The sequence below is a fragment of the Delphinapterus leucas genome, chromosome 14 (assembly GCF_059928025.1).
Source record: "Delphinapterus leucas isolate spDelLeu-1000000601 "Yukka" chromosome 14, BTC_Dleu_Yukka2, whole genome shotgun sequence".
NCBI classification, from domain to species: Eukaryota; Metazoa; Chordata; class Mammalia; order Artiodactyla; family Monodontidae; genus Delphinapterus; species Delphinapterus leucas.
Genome location: NC_143142.1, coordinates 16,369,091 through 16,395,008, shown reverse-complemented (window position 1 = coordinate 16,395,008; position 25,918 = coordinate 16,369,091). Strand labels below are relative to the sequence as shown.

Below are 25,918 nucleotides of genomic sequence, written 5' to 3'. Positions count from 1 at the left end.
TAGGGCACAGAGTCCCTACTGACAGTAGACACAGGAGAGCTATGAGCATTTGACCCCTGATTATATTTGTGGGGAGAAATGGACCATTTGCAGGTGGAGGGTAGAAATCTAGGCTCTCTGGGCATCTTCCAGAACATAGCGATACAAGTCCTTACTAGCTCAGACCCCAGGTGAGGCCTGTCCCACTGGGCTCCTTTTATAGATTGACAGGGAGGAAAGGTCCAGCCTTGCCTTTGACGACCTTTCAGGAGTGGTGGGAAACCGGCTGCTGCTTTGACTGCTTGTGGTGTTTTCTTGTTGAAAGCATTTGCTTCTGTAAGCCTCTCAGAGGAAATTAGCCTAGTTTGGGAGATTGACTTTGTTTGTTTACTTGCTCCTAGGGGCTTGGATGTGTGATCTCACTACCACAGCTCTGCTTTGCTTGCTGAGGCTATGGGCACAAGAGATAAAGTGGGAAAGTTAGTCAATCCTAGGAAATTTGGGATAGTTGGAAAACCAAAAAATTTTATCCATAGCCCTCCAAAAGCTAAAATAATTATTGTTAATGTTTTTAAATTACATGTAAAAAAATGATATTTCCAAACATAAATGTATTTCCAAGTTATAGCAAGTTATTCATAAAACTGAGTTTTTAATAGTTATGTAATATTCCAACGAGTTTATATATCATAACTTATATAATTCTATTGTTGGTCATACAGTGTCCAAGGTTTTTTGCTATTTTAAATGATGCTGCAGTGAACATAAGGCATTTTCTATATTTAAAACTGTTTCTGAAAGCTGAATGCCGTATCAAGAGACATAAACCTTTTAAGGTGAAGAGAGTGAAAAGATGATAATGCAATTCTGAAAGGAGTGCCAAAAGAATTTCCTAGATTCCCGAGTCTGGGCAGCCCTTGGTCCCAGGAGGAGGAAGAGCATTGAACTACATCTGGGGGCTCACTCAACCTCTTGAGGATGGGCCTGGGGTCCCTCGTAGGTTTCCCTGAGCAATCACACGGGCCTTCAAGGAACCGGTGGGAGTGATGGGGGTTCTTTGCCAGTGACAAGCACCCCTGTGAGCGCTCCTAGTCAGCAGAATGGTGTGGTCAGGGTCCACCGTGAAGCAGGGCTGGAGAAAGCCGGAATTGGGCCTCCCCTGAGCCACCTCTTCTGTTATTGCAGGACTTGGCTCCTTACCTGCCAAGCGTGACGCCTGGTCTGAAAGCTTCTCTTTTGGACCCTGTACCTGAGGTGAGTCTGGGAGGAGAGGGGGCAGGAGTTCGTTATTTTAGCCCAGTCCCAGAAAATTGATTCCTAAGAATTCCCTGTAAGCTGCATTTGCGTCTGTCTGGTAAAGGGAAGGAGACCCTAGGGCACCCCGCCTTGCTCCTGCATGGTCACCTGGTCTTGAGCCACATCTCCTCACCATCCCTGCTCTTGGTTACCTGACAGGTGCGGACGGTGTCTGCAAAGGCTCTTGGAGCCATGGTGAAGGGCATGGGGGAGTCATGCTTTGAGGACTTGCTGCCGTGGCTGATGGAGACACTGACCTATGAGCAGAGCTCTGTGGATCGCTCAGGCGCTGCGCAGGGTGAGGCAGGGCGGGCCCGGGGGCCAGACCGGCAGTGCCCTCTGGGGACCCTTAGATCTGATGGGCTCATTCTGTCCTTTTCTTGCAGGGTTGGCCGAGGTCATGGCTGGCTTGGGGGTGGAGAAGTTGGAGAAGCTGATGCCAGAAATTGTGGCTACAGCCAGCAAAGTGGACATTGCACCCCACGTCCGAGATGGCTATATCATGATGTTCAACTACCTGCCCATCACCTTCGGGGACAAGTTCACTCCTTATGTGGGACCCATCATCCCCTGTATCCTCAAAGTAGGCACCAGCGACAATGCTGAGGATAGAATTACTGAGGAGGGCAGGACACATGCGCTCTCCCAGAGAGCTAGGGCTCCCCGTCAATTGGGGCTGGGTGGCAGGAGTCCTCATCCTGCTCTTCAGGGAGTCCCATTTCCTCTTAGGTTTGGGTGCCTAGGGGGAGGCAGTTCTGGCTGACCCACCCTCTGTGTGCACAGGCTCTTGCTGATGAGAACGAGTTTGTGCGTGATACTGCTCTGCGTGCGGGCCAGCGGGTCATCTCCATGTACGCCGAGACGGCCATAGCCCTGCTGCTGCCCCAGCTGGAGCAAGGCCTCTTTGACGACCTCTGGAGAATAAGGTGAGAACTCAGGCGGAAAGAGCCAGTGGCCATAGTTCTGTGTTTGGGGAACTGAGAAATGAAAAGCAAAATGTTGCGAAAAACTCTCAATTTTTCCAGACCCTCACTTTTAACCATTTTGTAACTCCAGTATCCCATAGCAGTGTCTTCCATTCTAATTCTCTTCTAAAAAGTTTTCTCTATTCAGTCCTTCAGTTTGTGTCAAAATTTTAAATGTGAATGCTTTTTAATCTGAAAATTCTACTTCTAGGATTTTATTGCAAGGACATATTTAGTCAAGTGCTTAAAGATGTATTTAGAAGGATGTTTGTTGTGGTATTGTTTATCATTTGAAAAACTGAAGGTAGGTTTACAAAAGTCATCGCACATCCACACCATGAACTTTGATTTGGCCATTACAAAGAATGGCATAAGGACTATGTCAGCTGACACAGAAAGCTCCTCGACCTATTGTTGATGGAAAGGTGCGGGCCGTGGCCTGGTGTATGTGGTGCAGGCCCACTTCACACATGGTATGTGTGGGAGTGTGATGTGTACAAGGGTGTCACTGGAGTGTCAGAGTGGTTGCCTGGGTGCTGGGAGTCTGGGTGATTGTTTACACTCTCTTTATATTTTTTTTGTATTGTTTGAATTTTCAGTTTCAATATGATATTTCTGTAATCATTAAAAACAATAAATCTGGGCTTCCCTGGTGGCGCAGTGGTTGAGAGTCCGCCTGCTGATGCAGGGGACATGGGTTCGTGTCCCGGTCCGGGAAGATCCCACATGCCACGGGGTGGCTGGGCCCGTGAGCCATGGCCGCTGAGCCTGCGCGTCCGGAGCCTGTGCTCCGCAACGGGAGAGGCCACAGCAGTGAGAGGCCCGCGTACCGCCAAAAAAACAACAACAACAATAAATCTGATTTAATTTGAAGAGAAACAAAAGTTTATCCTTCTAGGCCTCTCCTTATGTCTGTAGTTCTGATGATCCACATTCCTGGTTTCTTGTTAATACTTCCCTCTGTGCTCTCTTCTCTCTTTTTAATAACTTTATTATAGAAATTTTTGTATCTGCTTTTAAAAAATGTCTGTCCTTTTTTACTATTAAAGTAATGTTCATTAGTAGATAACTTGGAAGGAACATATGTGGGAGACTATAAAGAAATGAGTATCGTCTGTGACCTCTCCTGTTCTAAGAGAACCGCCATGAGTGTTTTGGGTACATTCCCTTCTGTTCTCTTTTCTGTGCAGTGGCTTGGTTGTGCACTGAGACATCCTCCTGTGACTGTGTGACTCTGTTCTTGGCCTCCTCAGGTTCAGCTCTGTTCAGCTCCTTGGGGATCTCCTGTTCCACATCTCAGGAGTCACAGGGAAGATGACCACAGAAACTGCCTCTGAAGATGATAACTTCGGAACTGCCCAGTCCAACAAGGTGTGTGCCTTATTTTGATTTTCCTCCGTCTGCTAATGGTAGGGAGACTCCCTGGCACTCACACTGTGGAGGCTTCACCACCTCGTGTTCTCTGCTTCTTTCCACTGTTGCAGGCAATCATCACTGCCCTGGGGGTAGATCGGCGGAACCGGGTGTTAGCAGGCCTGTACATGGGCCGCTCTGACACCCAGCTGGTTGTGCGGCAAGCATCCCTGCACGTCTGGAAGATTGTGGTCTCCAATACCCCCCGCACCTTGCGTGAGATCCTGCCCACCCTCTTTGGGCTCCTGTTGGGTTTCCTGGCCAGCACGTGTGCAGATAAGAGAACGGTAAGTTTCGCAGGCCTTGCTTCTGACCAAGCAGCCCCTGATGCCTCTGATGCCTGCAGAGGATGGGAGAGTCCCTAGGGTCCCCTATCTAACACGGGAGCATTTATTTATTTACTTAGTTATTCAACAAATATTTATCATCTACTATGTGCTAAGCAGGGGCCCAAGACCTGGGGAGATAGTGGAGAAGAAAGGCAGCCTCGTGGAGCTACAGTCTGGTAGAGGAGATGAATGTTAATCAGATAATCACAAAAACAGATGGAAAATGCAACTATGGCAAGTGCTATGTGGCACTGCTAATGCTTATAACAGGTCAACCAGCTGGGGGTCAGGGAAGCCGCCTCAGAAGAAGTGATGCTTGAAGATGAACGATGAGTGAGCATTAATGGGTGGGGAGGTGATGAAAGACTGTTCCAGACCAAGGGACTAGTGCTTGAGATACCAGGATGGGATGTGCACAAGCCATGAGGTGGGCGGGAATGTGGCCAACAGTAGGGGCTGAACTAAGGCCGGTGCAGCTGGAGGAGAGGCCCACCAGGGCTGATGATCGCTTCTGCCAGTCCTCTTTGGCCCACTCCCAACCCCCATCCCTGGCAAGCAGATGTGTATTTGGCTCTGAAGAAGGGTTTGCATGAGGCCTCAGAGGAGATGGGTTTTTTTCCTTAAAGTGTTTATCCCAAATTCAGGGTCCCCTTTCCTGGGCAAGAGCATGAGGGTTAAGTGACTTCTAGGCCCCAGTTTTTGATCCAGGGAAATCAGCCCTTGACGGGCAGCACATGATGAGTTTCTTGGTCATATATAAGGTGCCAGCTTTTGCTTTAGGTTGTGTAGGTGTGTGTGACGCAGAGAGATCATTTATTTTGTCATGTTTTGCAAGCACCATGGGGGCTCTTCAGGGGTAAGAGCGTTTGGGAAAGTTAAGTCTGGCTCGGATAAAGTCTGGGAGGTTCCAGGGCCCTCATTCTGGAGTTGTGCATGGGGTGCCCTGGGGTTTGCAGGGAGTCGATGTCCTGACTTGAGCTTTGCCGACAGATTGCAGCCAGGACACTGGGAGATCTTGTCCGGAAGTTAGGGGAGAAAATCCTACCTGAGATCATCCCTATCCTTGAGGAAGGCCTGAGGTCTCGGAAGAGTGACGAGAGGCAGGGAGTGTGCATTGGGCTGAGCGAGATCATGAAGTCCACCAGCCGGGACGCCGTGAGTATCTCCGCAGGGCCCTGCGGGTCCTGCACCTGACTCAGAGGGCCATGGAGGTTACAGGACAAACTGCACCACTAGCGACACTTCACCCTCAGGGACATGCGAACCTCGCTCCAGAGGGCATTGCTGGCAGGGGGGTGCCGGCAGGGCTGCAGTGCATTGGAATTTCCCTCTCAGCTTTCCCATCAGTTTTACAGGCTATAAGACCTAAGCAATTTAGAGGCCTGGAGTAGCTTTTGGAGATTGGAGATAGTCTTTCCCTCACCACTCCTGAGGTTGCTCCAGAGTAATCCTTTTGTGTCACTACATCAGTTCAGTTAACACGTGTGGTGCACTTAGCGGAGAAAGGAGGTGCGCGTGTGTGAGTGGTGGAGGGGGGCGGAGAGCAGGAGGGTGTGCTCGTTCTCAGAGGGAGCGGAGTAGATGAGAGTGAGTACCCAGTGGGTGGAAACGCATTGTCTCCAGCAATGAGACTGTTTCCATAGCAGCTACATTCAAGAGGGTTGGAGTCCTTTTCACTGACCCTACTTTTCTACGGTAATTGATCCTCCAAACATTGATCCTCCCCAACATGGGGAGTAGGTTGAGAGTAGGCATAGAGCTCTCGATTGGGATGAAAGCACCAAAGCAATGAATGGGTGGCGGGTCAGAAATTCGAGCACGTAGCCAATTGCTCAGCCTGAAAAGCCTCGTCTGATTTACAGGATTCTTCTCCTCCTGTGTGTATCAGTATACGTATTACATTTGGGGTTTTATATTTGCATTTTTCAAAGAATAAAGGTAAATTCTGTCACCAAAAGAGCTGTGATTCATTAAATAGTAAGTGCCCCAAAGGCTGAGGCCTTGCTGGTGGCCATATTCATATTCAGTCCTTAGATTCATAGGGGGCGTTGCTTTGGTGGAATTGGTTGCAGAGGCAACAGACCTGTCATCGGCCCCGTTGCAGACGCAAAGACTTCATAAGGAAGCAAGGTTTTTTCAATTTCAATTTTTATTTTATTTTTATTTATTTATTTATTTATGGTTGCGCAGGGTCTTTGTTGCTGCGCCTGGGCTTTCTCTAGTTGCGTCGAGCGGGGGCTACTCTTCGTTGCGGTGCGCAGGCTTCTCACTGCAGTGAGCAGCTTCTCTTGTTGTGGAGCACAGGTTCTAGGCATGCGGGCTTCAGTAGTTGTGGCATGCTGGCTCAGCAGTTGTGGCTCGCGGGCTCTAGAGCGCAGGCTCAGTAGTTGTGGCACGTGGGCTTAGCTGCTCTGCGGCATGTGGGATCTTCCTGGACCAGGGCTCAAACCCGTGTCCCCTGCATTGGCAGGTGGATTCTTAACCACTGTGCCACCAGGGAAGTCCCAGGGAGCAAGTATTTGAGTTGAGACTTGAAGAAGGACTTGGAGTTTCCTATGAAGATGAGCAAAAGAGTCTGGGGAGTGGAGGCCACATCACTAGGGTCCTTGACATGAGAAGGAGTTTGAAGTTCCTGTAGGAGACCAGAGTATTTGGAGAACTTGCCGGAAAAAATCAGGCTATTAATTATTAAGTCTTGTGAAGGCTCCTTGGGAGTAGATTACACAGCCTCTCTGCTTTTTCATACTTGTGCATTTCCACAGAAACCATCTAAGTTAAAAAAAAAAAAGTCAAGCCCAGGGAGCAGCGGTGGCCTGGCTGGGTCAGAGGTCCTCACCGCTCCCCTGCTGATTTCCTCTCCCTGTGCCACGTCGGGTTCAGTACACCTGTACCGTTGCAGGTGCTGTATTTCTCCGAGTCCCTTGTGCCCACGGCAAGGAAGGCCTTGTGTGACCCGCTGGAGGAGGTCAGAGAGGCGGCGGCCAAGACCTTTGAGCAGCTGCACTCCACCATTGGCCACCAGGCTCTGGAGGACATCCTTCCGTTTTTACTGAAGCAGCTGGTGAGTGGCTCTGCCCCACACCTACCAGTCGGGCTTTTACCATCTCTGTAGAGGCAACACGCGGGGGGCTGATTCTGCCAAGGCAGCCGCAGTGTGGGCCCCAGAGGGAGTGGGTGCACAGGATGGGATTTGGCTCTGTGCTTCTCCTTTGACAGTCAGTCCATGTGGGTGCAGAGGGAGGAGGGGAGGAGACTGGAGAAGGACGTTGGCGCCGGCCGGTCCAAGACAGCGGAGGTGGAGACAAGAGCCGGCTCCTGAACATTGCCCCCATTGCCCCTCTGCAGGATGATGAGGAGGTGTCAGAATTTGCCTTGGATGGTCTGAAGCAAGTGATGGCCATCAAGAGCCGTGTGGTGTTGCCCTACCTCGTGCCCAAGGTAAGTCCCAACACGTGGCAACCCTCTGGCCCAGAAGCCACAGCCACATCACTGTTCCCCGGGCCTGCGTGAAGGCCAGCTCTGAACTCAGATGCTGGGAGAGGCTGGTGACTCTTGTAGTGGGATGGGATCTCCTAGAGCTTAGCGCCGCGGCCAGCACGGGGCAGCACCCATTGAGTTGCTGTTAATCATTCCGCAGCTGACGACCCCACCTGTCAATACCCGGGTGCTGGCTTTCCTTTCGTCTGTGGCAGGCGACGCCCTGACCCGTCATCTTGGCGTGATCCTCCCGGCGGTCATGTTGGCCCTGAAGGAGAAGCTGGGGACTCCAGCTGAGCAGCTGGTGAGTGTCACAGTCACTCCTGCAGGCTCTCTAACCCTGCCCCATCCTGTCCTGTCCTGGAGGAGCTGTGCTCAGCCGAGGCATCCCCTGTGGTTTTAGGAGATGGCCAACTGTCAGGCTGTGATCCTCTCGGTAGAGGATGACACTGGGCACCGGATCATCATCGAGGATCTGTTGGAAGCCACCCGCAGCCCTGAAGTGGGCATGAGGCAGGCTGCTGCCATCATCCTCAACATCTATTGTTCCCGCTCAAAGGTGGACTACACTAGCCACCTGCGGAGCCTGGTCTCAGGCCTGATCCGCCTCTTCAACGACTCCAGCCCTGTGGTTCTGGAGGAGAGCTGGGATGCCCTGAATGCCATCACCAAGGTGAGGAGCTGTGGACCCCACAGCCAGCTTCTGGTTGTGGACAATTCCAGGCGCTTATAAGACTAGACTCCTAAGGCACCCCATGTACCTGTCACCTAGCTTCAGCATCTGTCGATTCGTGGGCAGTCTTATCTATACTCCCACCCACACCTTTCCGCCTGCTATATTATTTTGAAACAGCCTTGAGAGGGCTTTACCTAGAACTCTGACATCCTCTCTGCTTTTTCCCGGCTTCCCACAGAAACTGGATGCTGGCAACCAGCTGGCACTAATTGAGGAACTACACAAAGAAATCCGGCTCATAGGGAATGAGAGCAAAGGCGAACACGTGCCAGGGTTCTGCCTTCCAAAGAAGGTAAGCCAGGGCCTGTGCAGGGTGCGGCAGGCATGCGGTCTTCCTCCGCCTTCCCCTTGGGTCCCAGGAGGTGGGGCCGCTGGAGCAGCCCGTGTGTTAATCTGGCTTAGTGCTCAAGGTGCCATTCTGCACCTTCACAGGCAGCGTGCTTCTTCCCTGTGGTGACCCCTTGGGGACAGGGTTCATCATCTTCGGTTTAAGTGGTGGAAGCCACCTCAGACAGAGTGAGTGAGTGACAGCAGTGCAGGTACCCTGTGTGGTAGGCCTGCTGGGACTCTGCTCTTCTTGTCACTGTCAAGACTGTTCCCCAGCCAGCACCATCTCAGGCTGTGACCCTGACAGCCTGAATCGATCTCTCATGGAGTGGAGGAGAGGATGGCTAACAGGAGCTCCTTGCTTCAGGTGGGAGACACCTGGGCCCAGAACCTTTGAGATTTGACTCTCAGGTGTGGTTCTCTTGTCAGGGAGTAACCTCCATCCTTCCAGTGTTGCGGGAGGGCGTCCTGACTGGCAGCCCAGAACAGAAAGAGGAAGCAGCCAAAGCTTTGGGCCTGGTGATCCGCCTGACCTCAGCTGACGCCCTGAGACCCTCCGTGGTCAGCATCACTGGCCCTCTGATTCGCATCCTGGGGGACCGGTTCAGCTGGAACGTGAAGGCGGCTCTGCTCGAGACACTCAGCCTTTTGCTGGCCAAGGTGAGCGACTGATGAGTTCACGCTCTCAGTCCATTCAGGCCTTAGAGAATGGATTTGTGTGTAGGACGCTGGCACGCGGTGTCCCGTGGAGGCGGGGTGACAGCTTATCATGGGGAATCGGCAGAGCAGAGGGAGTTAAGACTTTGGAGTCAAGACGCACTGCACATGGTCAATTCCAGGTCCGCCACTTGGTAGCTGTATGGCCAGAATGACCTTGGGAAGGTTATGCAGCCTCTGAGCCTGTTTCCTCACCTGTGTTTTGAGAGTACTAAGACTGCTTGCCTCTCGAAGGGCGGTGTGACACAGGGCTCAGATAAAATAACATCAGGCATGAGGCCTGACACATTCTAAGCACTCGACACACCAGTGCATGTTAATTGCTATTATTTATAAATGGGTCAAAGGACAAAATCCAGGGCCATGTAAATACAATTAAAACCTTGTTCAAAAACATTTCCCTTCTTTATGACCGCCTCATAAATGAGGTGAAAAGAATCTGAGGAGAGAATGAAAAGGAAGTCTGAGAGCAACTGCAGTTAACTTCAGTTTTTGCCCAAAGTGTCAGAAGCAAAGATTGAACACATTAACTGTTTCTGATGTTTTATAGTGTAATAATTAAGCCCTTTGGATTTAAAAAAGCATAAACAGCCAAGATTTGTTGTTGTTAAAAAAAAAAAATTCTTACTTGAGGTTTGGGAACAAAAGCTTAAGATTTGTAGCTTTTTCCTTTTGGGAGAAAAGTGTGGGGAGCAACTTCCCAGATAAAAAATGGGATCGTGAGCATCAGCCTCATTCTGTAGGAAATTGAGTCTTTTTTTTTTTCTTTTAAATTAAGTATCATCTTTACATTCTGTGCTGTTCTTTTCTGTGTTTTGTTTTGTTTTTTTAAACTCTGTATACAAATGGAGCCCCTCCCTCCTGGAATTTGTCCCTTAGGCCACAAGCCAGGTGCCACCCATAGGCAGGTGGTTCCCACCGCAGGTTTGCCAGCTTCACTCTGTGGTCTGCCTCCCAGCTGCCTGCAAAACCCCGACCCCAGTATCTCCAAACTTTAATTGGCATTGAACCTCCAAACAGCTACTTTGATTTTCCCATTTAGCAATAAGTAAATCTTTCGTCTTGGACTCATCTGTATTTTGTCACAAATGTGCCTGTTTTTCTATGTGTGGTCGGGGATTAGAATGGATTGTTAATGAGGGGGCGCACATGTGTACAAGGATGACCTTCTGAGGCTGTTTCATAGGATTGTTCTGAAGGCTGAATGTTAAATGCTCAGTAGATGGTACCTGCCCTTACACACCTGGTCCATTTCCCTGGTCTTTGCACTAAAATGTTCTTCCATGGTACTGACAGCATCTCCCAGCCTGCTCTAGTGTATTTGGAGACAAGGGTTTCGAGTCACTTGTCCACGTGGACAGGGCTTCACTAAGACAAGTCCACGGCTCCCTTGGTGGTGGTGGTGGTGCTGCTGCTGCTGGTGCTGCTGGTGGTGGTGCTGGTGGTGGTGCTGGTGGTGCTGGTGGGGGGGTGGTAGTGGTGGTAGTGGTGGTGGTGCTGGTGGTGTCATCCTCCCAGTGCAGTGCAGGATGCTGAAAACGGAAGACGAGACTGAGTGTGACCTCTCTGTGCTGGGCGCCCCTGTCTTAACAGGACATCTATTCCTGGCCTATGTGTGGGAGCCAGGGCAGCTTATGGTGGTTTGTGATCATATGTTTTTGTGCCTATAGTGCACTGTGGCCCTGGACTCCACCTCAGCTGTGCTTTTGGGTGTGGGTCTCTCAAACAGGTTGGGATTGCCCTGAAGCCCTTCCTGCCCCAGCTGCAGACCACTTTCACCAAAGCCCTGCAGGACTCTAACCGGGGCGTGCGCCTGAAGGCTGCTGATGCACTAGGGAAGCTCATCTCCATCCATATCAAGGTGGATCCTCTCTTCACAGAGTTGCTGAACGGAATCCGGGTCATGGAGGACCCGGGTGTCAGGTAAGGCCCTGGTGGGGAGAGCTGTGGCCGTGGGGAGGCCGGGCAGCTCCTGAAGCAGCCCGGGCCCTGCCTGTGCGGCGGGAGCAGTGGTGAAGCAGAGCCAGGTTTTAAGTTGGGTGTACTGGTTCTGTAGGGACACGATGCTTCAGGCCCTGAGGTTTGTGATTCAGGGAGCAGGGGCCAAAGTGGACGTGGTTATCCGGAAGAGCATCGTCTCACTCCTGCTGAGCACGCTGGGACATGACGAGGTACGGCGGCAGGTGGACGTGGGGCTGGGGGGCTCGGCTGGTTTCCCTTCTCTTTCCTTTGGTTAGCATCTCTGCTTTGTGTTAGAAGAACTTGGTCAGTAGTGATAATCACTCCCGACATTCGTATCACTCTGTGGTTTACCATGCCTCTGGTAGTGAGGGAGACAAGGCGCGTCTTGATATCAATATTGATATCGATGATGTGTTGTATAGATAAGGAAAGTAAGGTTTTTAAAGTCCCAGGTCTCTCATTCATTTGTCCTCTAGTCTTAAACAAGTCATTTTCCCTCTCTGCCCCTCATTTCCCCAGTTGTAAAGTGAAGAGTTTCGTTTATTGGTTTAGGAAACATTTGCTGAGCTGAAGGGCCTAGCCCAGAGGTGAATGAAGCATGGGCACAGCCCTCAGGAAACTGCCTGGTGTCTGTCCAGGTGGGAGGGCTTAGCACTGTTTGAGAGGGTGAGACTCACTTGGGGCTGCACCCTAGCAAGTGGTAGAGTCAAAACCAGGACCTGAGCCCCGTGACTCCTGGTTCTGTTCCGATGCCGTTACTGTAGCCCTTCCTGACCCCGTCTAGAAGCATTTGTGAAGTACCCCTTGACAGCCCAGTGCTGTAGCGGGCCCAGGAGGGCTCGAGTCTCTGAGAAGAATTTTCTCTTTGCCCTCTGACAGCCCTCTGCTGCGTGACCAGATGTACACTGTGGGGCTGATCTCTGGAGAGAGGCCCCTGGGTTCACATGGAGCTACACCCCGTCGTCTGCCCATGCATGGGGCCGACTATCACGGCCCTTTAGCCTTCTCTGGGGTACAGATGGGAGACTCCACCTTCTTTTGGTCACAGTCTGTCACGGTTTTTATAGGGCCATGCACAGTGCAAGCAAAAGTTAGTATGTAAACCAATTTGCATTTCACCACAATGGAGCTTAAAATAGATCCAGAGTGGAGAGAGTGGCTGTCGTGTCAGAGAGAGCCAGCTTTAGCCTTGCTTGGCACCTGGGCAGGGAGCTCAGAGGCCCAAGGTGCTGGCCAACCACCCTCTCCCTCAGAACTTGCGCTGGATCGAAGGTGGCAATCCGGAGTGCCAGCCTAGCTGATGCCTCCCCATGGGCCCTTGAGGCTCTGGTGGTTTGTTTTGTTTTGGGAGAGGCACGCCAAGTTGGCACTTCCTAATACTGTAGCACATAACCTGAATCCACTGTGTGGTGTCCCGTAGTTAGCTGGCAGGGAGAGCAGCAGGGCTATTTATGTACATGGCTTTGGTTTTGACACAAAACACTCGGCCTTTACCTATTGCCTTGGGTTGATCAGCTCTTCAGTTTAACTTCCCGGGACAAACCTGAGTAATGTCGGGGCAGCAGGGAGTCTCTCTGGACATAGGCGGACACATGAGCGGTTCGGGGGTGGGTGTGGGGTTGGGGGTGGAGCTCCAAGTGGTCCTCTGACCGCCTTTCCTGGGCACTGTGGGCGGGAGCTCGCGCCCCTCCCCGCCTCACAGGGCTGTTGATAGTAACTGAGATAATAAATATGAAGCATCCAGGCTTGTAAGAAGAAAGGTGCTATGTAAATATAGTTATTCTTGCTATTACGATGATGATTAACGTATGCACACAGGCTGGAGTTTTCTAAAATTAAGTGCTGGGTGTGTAATTTTTAACACGGCACCGAGTGGCAGCTGCAGTGAGTGGCAGTCCCGCTCTGGCGGTGGGAGCGTGGAGTGCCTGGAGGGAGGACTGGACTTAGGGTCCGCCTTCCTTCCAACGTTGTTCCCGCGGAGCCCGTGTGGGCTTGCATCCCCATTCACTGCCTTCTCTGCTCCGTCAGGACAACACTCGCATCTCCTCAGCCGGGTGCCTGGGGGAACTGTGTGCCTTTCTGACGGAAGAGGAGCTCAGCACTGTTCTTCAGCAGTACTTGCTGGGTAGGCCTCTTGTGTCCACGGGGGGCTTTCTTTTCAGGGCCTCTCTGTCTCCCCTTCCCCTCAGAGGGTCTTCTGACAGTGGGACCACCCTCTCCTTGGAAATTCAGCTGTTAAAACAAAATGGAGTTTCTGGGGGTTCTGCAGCCCCGAGTGTTTCTGCTCCAAGAACACAAGCCACAGTCTGGAGCAGTTTGTGAGGGATGGCTGCTTGACATCCACTCGGGGCAGGGAGGGCTGTGTGCAGCGTGGACTGGGGTTTCTGCCAGGCTCTGAGCTGGCACATGAGTCTCAGGTCGGGGAGGTGGGCTTCGTGGGCGGTGGGCCATGCTGTGAGGTACAGGTTAACCCCAGTGTGTCCTTGCACCCAGCGGACGTGTCTGGCATCGACTGGATGGTTCGGCACGGGCGGAGCCTGGCTCTCTCCGTGGCTGTGAATGTGGCTCCCAGCAGACTCTGTGCAGGCAGATACAGCAGTGAAGTTCAGGACATGATCCTCAGCAATGCCATGGCAGACAGGGTAAGGCTTTGGGGCAGCCAGACTTGGTGCTCAGAGACCTGGGTTCAAATTTTACCTTTGCCAGTAACTTACTGTGCCCTTGGACTAGTACTTGATCTCTCTGGGCCCCAGTTTCATCATCTGAACAGTGAGGAGTTTGGGTTGGAGCATCTAGAGGTCCCTTCTAGGTCAGAAGGTCTCTGATTCCTGACCTGGGAACTAGTGACTCGGGTTTGGTTCACCTGCCTCACAGCCACGGCAGACCCTCTCCATGAGAGCTGCCGGGGGGTGGGGACTGGTGGGGAAGAGGCAGGGTCCCTGGAAAGTCCTGGGGAAGGGCTGGTGCCTGGCCCTGCTGCCCCAAGGACGGAGCCGGAGGCCACCCCGTCTAGCTCTCTCCTCTCTCCACAGATCCCCATTGCTGTGAGCGGGGTCCGGGGCATGGGCTTCCTGATGAAGCATCACATCGAGACAGGAGGAAGACAGCTGCCAGCCAAACTCTCCAGCCTGTTCATTAAGGTGAGCAGGGCAGCCAGGCTTGTGAGAAGGACCCGTGACCAGAAAACACTAGAGGTGTGTCCTCTGTATTCTAGGAGCTCTCCATGGATAGCCTGCGGCATCTCTGAGCCCATAGGGCTGGAATGCAAAAGAGTCGTGTGTGAGCTTTTCTCTGGAGGAGTGCCCAACTTTTTGTCAGGATGTCAAATAGACCTGTGACCCCAGATCACGCTAAGAACCTCCATTTTAGGCATTCTTTCTAGGCACACCAATTTTGCAAACTTTGGGGCAGACCTGGGTTCAAATCTTAATAAACCTCCTCTTCCCTGCCTGCCTTTAGCAGGCATGACACTTACTAGTATGGCTGTCGTGGTGGCTGTTGTGGTGGCTGTGAGACCCAAGGAGGAAAGCTGGGGAGCCTGACGGTGAGGCCCCAGCCCCTGTGTAATAGAGCACACTTCTCAAACGGTTGTGTGCACACAAGACAGAACCAGAGTCTGCATGCTAAGAGATGCGGCCGAGCCTGAGACCCTGCCTTTGTGACCAGCTCCCAGGCAATGTCAGTGCTGCTGGTGCGCTGACCTCGCTCTGAGTAGTGAGGTTCCCAAGGCTGACTGCACCACCCTGCAGGCACCCACAGTGGAGAGTTTACAGGGCCCCGATTAGATTGAGCCTGTATGACGGCATCACCCTGCATGCAGCTTTTATCAGCGTTTATTACTGATGACCTGCTGTGTGCCCAGCCGGGCTAGACCCTGAAGGTGTAGATTTAAACAGGGCAGACAGGATCTCTGGAGGTGGAGGTACACAAAAAGCCTGTGGGAAGGCTCTGATTTAGATGGGGCTGTCGGGGAGACCTCTAAAGGCTGACGTTTGAGCTGAGCCCTGAAGGATGAGAAGGAACCAACCAAACGAGGATCTGGGCCAAGCACGTCCCAGGCAGTGGGACCAGCCAGTGCAGAGGCCCGAGGCAGGAAGCAGCATGGTGTGTCTGCAGAAGCTGAACGCCCACGTGGGCCGAGAGTGGTGAGCAAAGGAGAGACTGGCATGAGATGAGGTGGAAGAGAATAGGGTCCGAATCACACCTGGTTATTACCCTCCCACAGTGGGGATGGCATCGGAGGGGAGCAGTGGGGTCAGTTTCCACGATGAAGAGAGTGTCAGGGCAGAGTCTGGGCTGCTTTGAGAAACAGACTGGATGTGCCTGGCTGAAAGCCTTGCGCTCCTCTTCATAGTGTTTGCAGAACCCATCCAGTGACATCAGGCTGGTGGCTGAGAAGATGATCTGGTGGGCAAACAGGGACCCACTGCCTGCCCTGGACCCCCAGGCCATCAAGCCCATCCTGAAGGCTCTTCTTGACAACACCAAGGATAAAAACACCGTCGTCAGGGCCTACAGCGACCAGGCAATCGTCAACCTCCTCAAGATGAGGCAGGGAGAAGAGGTGTTTCAGGTGGGAATCTGGGACTGGCGTGCCTCCCCTGGGTGTCTGTGGGCACTGGCCTTGCAGGCCTTCTGCATGACAGTGTTTAAGCATCACTCTTCACTGCCACCCCGTCCGTATGCGTGAGTGTTGACAGGCAGATTGTAGTCGAGTGACAGGTCTGGTGCCTGAAAACACATTCCTCTACTCCTGAGGTGTTCAGACGTCTTTCAGCAGCAGAGCCCCTTCTTCAAATAGACTTTCACATGGCACACAGCCCTACAACAGATCCCACAGTGCTGCCCGTTGAGGCCCAGAGTCCTGTCACTCAGTCCCCTGCCCGCTGAGCAACCTTTAAAGCACTGAACAATACCTCACCACGTGAAAGGCGTGATGAGTGGTTGTCTTGGCTTTCCCTGGATCCATCTGATTCCCTTATTTTGCCAGATTCCACCTCAGTGGTTCTAGTCCTGGGTTAACATTCATTTTTGTCTTTGACTGGAGAAATCTGAAGCCATATTTTCTGACTTCGTCTCCTTGTTTCCATCTTCCCCCTAGTCCCTCTGCAAGATCCTGGACGTGGCCAGCTTGGAGGTGCTGAATGAATGCAACCGAAGGTCTCTGAAGAAGCTGGCCAGCCAGGCCGACTCCACGGAGCAGGTGGACGACACCATCCTGACCTGACAGACCTGGGCCTGTCCACTGGGCTCTGCATCAGCATTTCAGCTCCACCTCTTTGTTCAATGTTTTCATTTTTGGAAATACGTTTGTTCTGATGGGGAGCTTAGGAGATGGCGTTCCCAGAAAGTATTTTAATATTATCAGCAGACCACAGCCAAAGCCTTAAATCAAACCCACACACAACTGAAAATTGCCTCCTCCATCTCTCACCCTTTTCTTTGGAGACGAGAAGGAAAAGCACATTGGTGAGCCTCACCCAGTGGTAACCAAGAACTGCTTGTCCGCTCTGCATGTAGGTCTGGAACAAGGAGGCTCAGACTTCAGCTTCCTGGTCTCCTGTGCTTGAGCTCTGGTCCCAGGGCCAGTGCTGCCAACCTTTGCCTAGATCCTGAGGGGCGCAGAACCGTGGAGGTGTGCCCAGTGTGGTGTGCCTTGGTGTGGCTTTTCAGCATTGTGTAGCCCAACTGGATCTGACCCTCCAGGTGACAATGACACACACATAGCCCTAGCAGTTCGCAAGTCAGGAGAGGGGTATAGGTTTAAATGCAGGTGGTTTGAAGGAGGGATGTTTAATAAAGGCTTTGATTTAATCTTGATAAGCAGATTTTAAAAAATCTCCAAACATCCACTAAACATGAAGCTTCCTGCATCAGGAACAAGGCAAGACTTGCAGCTGTTTTCATAAGCACAGGCAGCAGTCTGATTTCTGGGCATCTCTCTCCTGCTCTTGGAAGTCTTGTAGATATCTACAGACTTCTCTGTCCTGAGGTCGGGTATCAAGGGGGGTGCAGCCAGGCCTGTGTTCTCACCTGCTGTGGAGGTTACAGGGGTCGAATTAGCCACCTCTCTGCTCTGTCCTGACTCAGACCGGTAGGGAGCTTCTGGGAGTCAAGTTTTAAAGAGAAACTCTTCCCCTCTGTGGAATAAGAACAAACCACATTCCTGTAATCAGAATTGCCAGAGGAAACCAAAGTTGCAGTTCAGCATCTGCCTCCTTTATGAATGACTTCCTTCCTCCTAGTTCTTGGAAGGCTCGTGATCCAAACGTCCTGTCTGACGGAGCACACTCCTCCGGGCCCAGAGACGCAAGTGTTTCTGGGCTGTTTCCCTGGTCACGGTATGGAACAAACTTCTATCAAAATTTCTGGTCAGAGCTGTAAAAGGAAGAAAAATTGAACATGGTGGTCGCAGACTCACTTTATAAAGGGCCTGAAGTGCTATACCAAAAAAAGCAAGGCTTTGCTTATTAATGATGCAGCAGAGATAGAAAGTAGCCTTGTGACTCAGCACTTCTGATGAATAAGACAAGGTGACCTCTGAGATAATTGCTTTCTATGCCTGAGCCGTATATGTCACAGGACTTCCTATTTTCTTGCAGCAGACACGGTCTCATCAGGCTCACTGTAAATGTAGAATCCCAGGGCTGGAAGGGACCTTGAGAGGTCAGCTGAGCTGATCCCCATAGCCAAGGCAGCCAATGGTTACAGCTCTTGGTAGCCATGGTAACTGTTCTCTGCTTCTGGGATTCAGATGGTCATCAGCATCCTCCCAGCTGCCTGGGGCATATGTCCAGCAAGCCGTCTGCATATGCAGTCACCTCTGCCAGTTAGCTGTGGGGAGGCAGATGAAGTTCCTATGTGAGGGGGCGTGGGCTGGGAGACCTCTTTTAAGCCCCTGAGGTAAGTCTTCAGTGTTTCCTCTAGAATCTTAGAGGCTTATGTCTACCTCTGGTTTTCAGTCCCCAGTCTGAAGTTGGGAGGGGAGCCTGATGTACTTAGAGGTGGAAGACACTCAGTAAGCAAAATCCAAAGGAAAAACACCAGTTCCAGTTCCAGAAACTGGAGGAGGATGAGATCTCTCTGTTCAGGATAGACGGATAAAGGTTGATTTACAGACGGAGATGACTCAGAGGCTCCCCGAACATACTGAATTGTATTTCCTGAGTCTGGAAGGAGGGTGTGAGCTCCCAGGAAACGAGCTGTGAAGGGCTGTCACAGCCATGATGGTGGAGCAGGCAAAGGGCACCCCGTCAGGCCAGAGTCATAGCAGTCCTGAAAACAGCTGCCCAGACTGAACGAACATCCTGGAGGAAATGGAGCTTAGCTGCAGAGACCAAAGCTATTTGCCCTGGTGGTTGGTTTAGCCTTGGACGAGTCACCCAACATTTCTAGGCCAATTTTCTCATCTGTATAATGAGGAATTTGGAGTGGAAGCTCTCCATATGTCTTAAAGTTATCTTTTGGGGGTTAATAGTAATTAGATGACATTTGGCATTTTTTTCACTTAATCCACTCAACCTACGGAGTAGTTTCTCTTATTGTTTTCCTGAGGAGGAAATTGAGGCACAGAGAAGTCACAAGGCTAATAAGTGGCGGTCTGTCCCCAGAGCCATACATATCCTTAGCCTTTCTCTTATTCCTACTGAGCTGGCTAGCTGGGCACAAGCACCTGCCACTCTTTAGGCGGGGGCCTGCAGGCCTCTCACATCCTGCAGCACATGAGGTAAAGTGCTGAGGCGGCTCCAGGTGACTGGCCCGGGGCCTGAGCCACCCCAGGCCTCCCCCAGCAGCTCTGTGGGCTGAGCCATACCTCACCCCACGTACGGGACCCTTGCTGTCTTTAGAAAAGACATTTCTAAGACTTCCATGATCCTCTAGAGAGGGGACTCCCGTCTTTCTCTGCCATATGTTTGAAAGGCAGTGACAAAATGGTGTGCCTTTAGCTAATCCAGGGAAAACTAAACAGCATTCTCAACCCTTTAACTCTAGGAGCCTCTGGAATCATGGGCGTCAAGACTATTTTAAAATGTGGGGGAGTGTGACATGGTTCATGTCCCCTCTAGGAACCAAAGGTGAGTTCCCTTGGTCCCACTGCTGTGATGCCTGAGGGCTTGGGAGAAGGGCAAGGGACCTGCAGGGTCAACACTATTTTATTGGCAGGGATTTGGGGACGTTATTTTACTGAGAGCTGATCTCAAAACAAGACAGGCAGTTGGGAATGTTTTTCTTCTGAGTACAGTTCTGTGCAGACTGGTCTTTAACTGCTACAAGCCTTTTTAAATAAGAACAATAAGAAAAACAGGAGCCAGCCTAACTTAAAGATCTAGGTTCTAAAATATTTTTAAGGAAACGCAGCTATTGCTTTAGAAGTCTAGTACAGGGACTTCCCTGGTGGCGCAGTGGTTAAGAACCCGCCTGCCAGTGCAGGGGACACGGGTTCGAGCCCTGGTCCGGGAAGATCCCCCATGACGCGGAGCAACTAACCCTGTGCGCCACAACTACTGAGCCTGCGCTCTAGAGCCTGCTTGCCCCAACTAGAGAAAGACAGCGTGCAGTAATGAAGACCCAACGCAGCCAAAAATAAGTAAAAAAAAAAAAAAAGTCTAGTACAGAGCGCCCTAGTGGAGCTGCACAGACTTGGAAGTCAGGTTTAAACCTTGACCACTACGTATTAAGCCAGAGCATGTCCCCTAACCTCTGTGAGCCCATGTCCTCATCTGTACAGTGACAAGCCCCACAGGCTTGTCTGGAGTGAGTGAGGTAATGCCCTCCATACATGGCTGGGCGCGCGGGCAGTGCTGCATATGTGGATGATGTGAGTAAAGTGAGGTATACTGACAAAAGTGGACTGAGCAGCGGGCACCTGGTACCATTTAAGGTGCGTCGCAAGTGCAGTGCTCTTATCCAGGGGGCAACTGCTGGACCCAGAATTTACAGATGTTAACTTTTTGAGCCTGAAGTTTGAAAAGCTATTAACTTAAAATCAGATTTTTCTTGCAGAGTGATTGCTGCATTTGAATATCTAAAACACTGAAAAAGAGGTGTGTAAGCACATGGTTGGGGCTTCACTGTGCCTGGGCTGGAAAGCACTCCCCTGTCATTGCTGGAGCAGTGCTTCCGACAGGAGAGGCCAGGAGCCTGTCCCTGTTTTATGAGTACAGTTGAGGTATGGAAGGAAAGGAGCATCTCTGAGGTGGTGTGGCCAGTTGGCTGCAGAACTGGAAAAAACCCACATTTCTTGATAACTCTGGTCACCACGTCCCAGGGCCATACTATAAAAATACTTTTGGAAGGTGAATTTAACAAAGGAAACAGTCAAGTTCTTGGCGTGTGGCTCTCTGGAGTGACTAGGTTTCACCTTTCAGAAGAGGTGGAGCTCAGTTATTTCACTGGGTGGTTCTGAGCTGCTAGGAGGGTTCCCTGCAGGCTGCTCTGGTGGAAGGGTAGTGTTGATATTAACAAAGCTTAGGAAACTAGAAAAACTGGTCCAAGGATTATTAGCTCAGTGGGATTTCTGGGTGAGACTCCTGAGTGTGTCTGCATGGAAACACCGGTCACTTTGTGATGCTGCTCTGAGCTCTCTGGTTGAGATGGCAGCCTGGTCATAAGCTACGTTAGATCTTTCTTACCATTTAGGTTCCCATGGAAAAGGGAGGTGGGAAGCTGGGTGCAGCAGTATCTAACCCAGAGTTGCTCAAACATTTTGCTTCAAGACTCCTTCACACTGTGAAAGATGATAGAGGACCCAAAGAGCTCTGGCTTATATGTAATTTGCCTACTGATACTTACCATCTTAGCAAAACTGGTCAACTTTAAAAGCTTTATTAATTCGTTTAAAAAGAATAAATCCATTACATATTAGCATAAATAACCATAACAGATATTTTTTCCAAAACAAGCCATTTTATTTATATTTAAAATTTTTTTAATTTATTTTTGGCTGTGTTGGGTCTTTTTTTTTTTAACATCTTTATTAGAGTATAATTGCTTTACAATGGTGTGTCAGTTTCTGCTTTATAACAAAGTGAATCAGTTATACATATACATATGTTCCCATATGTCTTCCCTCTTGCATCTCCCAAAAGGCATTTTAATGAGGAGAGTGGGATTGCTTTGCATTTTTGCAAGCCTCTTCACTTCTGGATTCTCATGTCTCCTTCTGCATTCAGTCTGCTGCAATGTCACATATCATGCAGGCGCTGGAAAACTCCACTGTACACTTGTAAGGAATGAGTGGAAAAGGCAAATGACATCTCAGTATTGTGAAAATGTTTCAACTTCACAGATCCTTTGAAAGGGTCATAGGGAGTCCTGGTGTCCCCAGCCCATACTTTGAAAACCGTAATCTCGAAGATGGGAGAAAAATCCTACTGAAGGGTTTAGTGGGAGGGGGTTTGACCCTGATAACGTGACAGACCCCAAATTTGGCCCACTCCTCACAGAAAGCAAATTCCAAGAGAGTTCAACCAGATTTTTTTTTTAAACTGGATTATTTCTGATGTTCCTTCTAACTCTTTAATTCTGTGTGTGGCTTCACTTTAACTGAACAGAAACCAAGTGCCTACCATGTGCTAGTCCCCAGTGGATATCAGGATGGTCAAGGATCATCCTGCAATCAAGGAACTTCATGGTCACTTGATTTGAGGGGGCTGCCGAAGCGCAGGGCAAAGCGATTGCCAAGTCTCTTGATATGGCCTCAGGCATGCAGGTGAGGGGGTAAAGGGCCAATTCCCAGTCCCATCAAAGGGAGAGACCAGATGGTTCCCTTTAGTCCTTCCCTCTTGGACCAGCATGTTGGATGGTGCCCCATCCCACTCATTTGAAGTCCGACATTCAGCGTACCTGCCCTCTCAATTCTTGTTTACACTGAATTCCCCCATTACATGATTGCAGCATATGCTTCCTCCTTCGATACCTATTTCAGCAACTTTAGAATCCATTGCTGACCAGTCTGAATTGTGGATTTCACAGGTTCCCTCCAGGCCTCCGCCACACTGGCCCTCATCTCTCCTACTGCTACCCTGAGGCACCTCAGGCATGAGGGTCCCTCTCCTTTACCCTCAGGCTCTGACACCACACTTCTTTACGCTCCTCTTTGCCAGCTGAGCTTTTTAAAGTGCTCTTAACCCATCTTCCTTCTACCCTTACTGCTCAGTCCTTACTGTTCACTGGCTGCCAATGGTCTACCTACGCTATCCTGAAAAATACTTTATTCACCCCACTGTTCTCACCAGCCACTCCATTTCTCTCTTCATTCACAACCAAACTTATTGAATGAACAGCATATACCCACCCCTCCACGGCATCACTTTCTGTTCTGTAAACCTGTGTACACTCCTGTCCCCCTTACTCCTTGGTTTTTCCTTTTAACACATATTTGCATTCTCAGAATGTAAGCTCCACAGAAACAGGGATTTTAAAGCTTTATTTACTGCTACATCTCCAGCTCCTCCATCAGTGCCTGGCACACAGTGAGCCCTGAAATGTACGTTGACTCATCTTCCTCAATTGTACCATAAGCTCCCCGAGGGTGGGGCTTTGTTTTGCTCCTGTTACATCCTCAGTGCCTGGCACCTAGTAGGCACACAATACTTACTGAATTAGCAAAGAAATCCAGTTGTCAGGTAAATTTTGTGATTTTTATCTTTTTTTTTTTTTTTGGCTGTGCCATGTGGCTTGTGGGATCTTAGTTCCCTGACCAGGGATCAAACCCGGGCCCCTGCAGTGGAAGTGCAGAGTCCTAACCACTGGACCACCAAGGAATTCCCTATGTGATTTTTTAAAAAACACTAATTTGGTAGATATCGTTTGCATACTATCTTTTGCATCTGTCCCTTCCTGCTGTTACCTCACACCTGGGCTTCGGCAGTAACCTTTAAAGCTCTGCAGCTGAAATCCGTCCTGCATGCTTGCACCAGATAACTTTCCCCAAAGATTTTGATATTGCTCCTCTGCTCAAGAACTTTCAATGCTTCCCTATTGTAGTTTCTAATGTATGAACAGGTGGTACTGCAAAGCTCATCTGTAAGCTGGCTGTTCAGAACAGTGGAACAAAGTTTCCCATCAGTGGCACATAACTGCTACTTACCTCAGATCACAAAAGTTTATGTCTATTTCTAAATATAGACTTTATAATCTAGCTACCATAACATAGCTCCAGTCATTGAATTGTAGTTTAGATAATTTAAAACAATGTTTCTAGAGGAAAATGTGCTCACAGTTTCATTTTTGGGAGCCAGGCCCACATCCTGGCCTGCAGGGGATTCTCCCTCAAAGCTAAAATAGATGATCCTTACGGCTGTGACAGCAGCTATCTAAATACACCCACCATTCACAGCTCTCTAAATTCCAATTCCATCATGAAGTCTTTATGATGAAATCCTTTCCCCATCATTCTAGCTGAAAGTGATAGCTCTCCTCTGAAGTCTAGGCTGCTTGACAGCTATTTTCTCTCTTGTATTGTCTTGTATCTTTTATTTCTCATGAGTGTGTCTTATCTCTAATGAGATTGAAAGCTCCTGGATGGGAAAAGCTCTATCCTATAGTCTGTGGCACATAATAAATAGTGAGTTCTCATTAAATGGCTACTTGAATAAATGAAGGAATTAATGCCTATTGCTTTCCAGAAGGCAGGCAAGTCAGGAGTCTGGTCTTCATAATGGCCAATTCTGTTCTACTTCTTCAAAGTATCCTACAGCCCTGATATCAGGAGGCTGCCTTGGGCATGTGTGCTTGAGTCTGCAACAGGAAATGGCCGAAAGCATGAATGAGTCAGTGGAAAATGACCTTGGTTTAACAGCATTAGTTACTGTTTATCACATGCCTATATGAGCCAGGTAATTTGCAAACATATCTCTAATCTTTACAACTATTCTGAGGAAACTGGGGCTCTGAGACATTGTGATGTGACTTTTCCAAATCTCGAAGCTTTTAAGAGATGGAGCCAGGATTCTAAAGCATCTGAACCAAAGTCTCTGTGATTCCAGAGCAGGTTGAGAAGATGATCTAGAGTGACCTGCCTCACTGGCTGGTCAGGGGAGGATGTGCTTGCCTGGGGAATACTCTGAGGCTTCTTTCTTCCCTTATATTTCCTAAAACTGTTGGATCAAAGGCGACCCCACTAACCTTTCCCAGACCAAGAAGCATTTTTTTCAGTGATCATATGAATAGCTCCCCTCCCAGCTAGTACCTTTGGATCCCAAGTCCATGTTCTTTTGTCATGACCAGGCTGATTCTCAGCTCCTGGAGAAAAAACTCAAAGTTTGAGTCAGACACTCCATGTGCTGTTCAAGGATCTTCCCTGCAACACTGTTTATAATAACAAGAAATTATAAACATGAATGCCTATCAACAGTAGAGTGGTTAAATACCACCATATGATGGAGTGCCAGTACCCCGCAGCTGTGAAATGACAGAAGGTTTAAGTATGTTGTTAAAGAGAAAAGGCAACTTACATACACATGTGATTGCACAGGCAAAGAAAATTCATTGAAGGACATTTATGCATTCAGAAAATATTTGTTAAGCATTTTAAGGTATCCAAGAAACTTATTAACAGGGGTTACCTGTGAGGAGTGGGTCTGAGGGAAAAACAGTAACTTGTGCTTTTTGGTAAGCTTCTGTACATTTAAAAAAACTCCACAATCAGTATTCTGTATAAAGTCAAGATAAAAAGAAGTTTGAGAAAACAAGTAGAAATATCCAACAGGTACTTGACTAGAAAGGGACAGGGCTGTACAGAACTTATAAGTAACAATTTTTTCCCCTGCAGTTCTACAAATGAGGATGGCGGTAGGCGCGTCCTACTTTTAGTGCAGGTAGGAACTTACTCTAAAACGGGGGAAAAAAAAAAAACAACCTAGGGCTGATGATAAACCGAATACCGCTTAACTTCTGCGGCCCAGGTCTTCCTACCACGCGATCTGGAGAAGTATTATCTGTAGATGGTGTGCAACTGAAGCCGCGGGAGCTGCTGCTGTCGATCCCAGGGGTGCATCTTACACGCCGGGTCATTCATCTCCCAAGTTCTGCGTCAAGCTGGAAGAGACGCTGAATCTGGAACCACCCACCCAGCTTTACCAACGGGGCAACTCACGCTTCAAGAGGTCACAGGGCTGGGATGTGACTTCGCCCCAGCGCTGACGTCAAAGGCCACACTCCTAACACACTACGTCCCGGCTCCTGTCCTGTAAAACTCCGCAGCCTCCAGCCGCCTAGGCGTCCTGTCCACAGCCCCGGGACACGGTGGAGGGCCCGGTGCCAGCATCCCGGAGGCAGCGTCCAGACAGAAGGGAGCGAAGTGTCCGAGTCCCCAGTCCCGAGAAACCGGGAGCTCGGCCTAAGAGCCGCCCCGCTGGTCACTGCCTACCAGTCTTTCTCTCTCCGCAGCGCTTGCGAGTCTTGAAGATGAAGAAGCGAGTCCGTCCCGGGCCACGGCCGGGCTTCTCCGACACTCTCGGCTTCTTACAGTTAGGTTTCGACCGCAGCTCTGCTCTCCGAGACTTCCGGGCAGGGGGCCGCGGAGGGCTGGCGGCGGCGACGTTCACAGACGGGACGCAGGGAAGACCGGTCAGCGCCCGCGAGACCCTTCCAGGGCGCATGCGCAGTGCGTGAGCGGGAGAGGGCGCGGCTGGCCGCGACCGCGGCTGCGCAGAGGCGGTGCCAGGCGCTGCGCCTGCGCAGTGGCGGGGCGGGGCGGGAAGGAGGGAGGTGGT

The 25,918-nt window shown here is 50.3% G+C and overlaps 1 protein-coding gene and 1 long non-coding RNA gene across 4 annotated transcripts in view; one reads left to right on the top strand and one right to left on the bottom strand.

The window, feature by feature from the left end:
• Positions 1–17,024, top strand: part of GCN1 (GCN1 activator of EIF2AK4) — a 56,886-nt gene extending 39,862 nt beyond the window's left edge. For both annotated transcript variants that reach the window (XM_089894548.1, XM_089894549.1), the window contains 20 exons: positions 1,165–1,233; positions 1,435–1,573; positions 1,662–1,858; positions 2,059–2,201; positions 3,494–3,611; positions 3,725–3,940; positions 4,973–5,137; positions 6,882–7,043; positions 7,328–7,420; positions 7,620–7,763; positions 7,863–8,132; positions 8,374–8,487; positions 8,952–9,182; positions 10,969–11,162; positions 11,296–11,410; positions 13,230–13,326; positions 13,695–13,843; positions 14,234–14,341; positions 15,556–15,774; positions 16,303–17,024. In XM_089894548.1, coding sequence (XP_089750674.1) covers positions 1,165–1,233; positions 1,435–1,573; positions 1,662–1,858; positions 2,059–2,201; positions 3,494–3,611; positions 3,725–3,940; positions 4,973–5,137; positions 6,882–7,043; positions 7,328–7,420; positions 7,620–7,763; positions 7,863–8,132; positions 8,374–8,487; positions 8,952–9,182; positions 10,969–11,162; positions 11,296–11,410; positions 13,230–13,326; positions 13,695–13,843; positions 14,234–14,341; positions 15,556–15,774; positions 16,303–16,428 — 3,069 coding nt within the window. In that variant the 3' untranslated portion in view covers positions 16,429–17,024. The remainder of the gene's footprint in view (positions 1–1,164; positions 1,234–1,434; positions 1,574–1,661; positions 1,859–2,058; positions 2,202–3,493; positions 3,612–3,724; positions 3,941–4,972; positions 5,138–6,881; positions 7,044–7,327; positions 7,421–7,619; positions 7,764–7,862; positions 8,133–8,373; positions 8,488–8,951; positions 9,183–10,968; positions 11,163–11,295; positions 11,411–13,229; positions 13,327–13,694; positions 13,844–14,233; positions 14,342–15,555; positions 15,775–16,302) is intronic.
• Positions 17,025–19,062: 2,038 nt separating this feature from the next.
• Positions 19,063–25,914, bottom strand: LOC111162852 (uncharacterized). 2 transcript variants are annotated; one of them, XR_016387508.1, is made up of 3 exons: positions 24,770–25,912; positions 24,394–24,446; positions 19,063–21,423 (listed from the first exon to the last, which is right to left on the bottom strand). It is a non-coding gene; the product is annotated as an uncharacterized LOC111162852 (long non-coding RNA). The 2 variants fall into 2 exon arrangements; XR_016387507.1 differs by having other exon boundaries at positions 19,244–23,942; positions 24,770–25,914.
• Between the last annotated feature and the right edge of the window lie 4 nt (positions 25,915–25,918).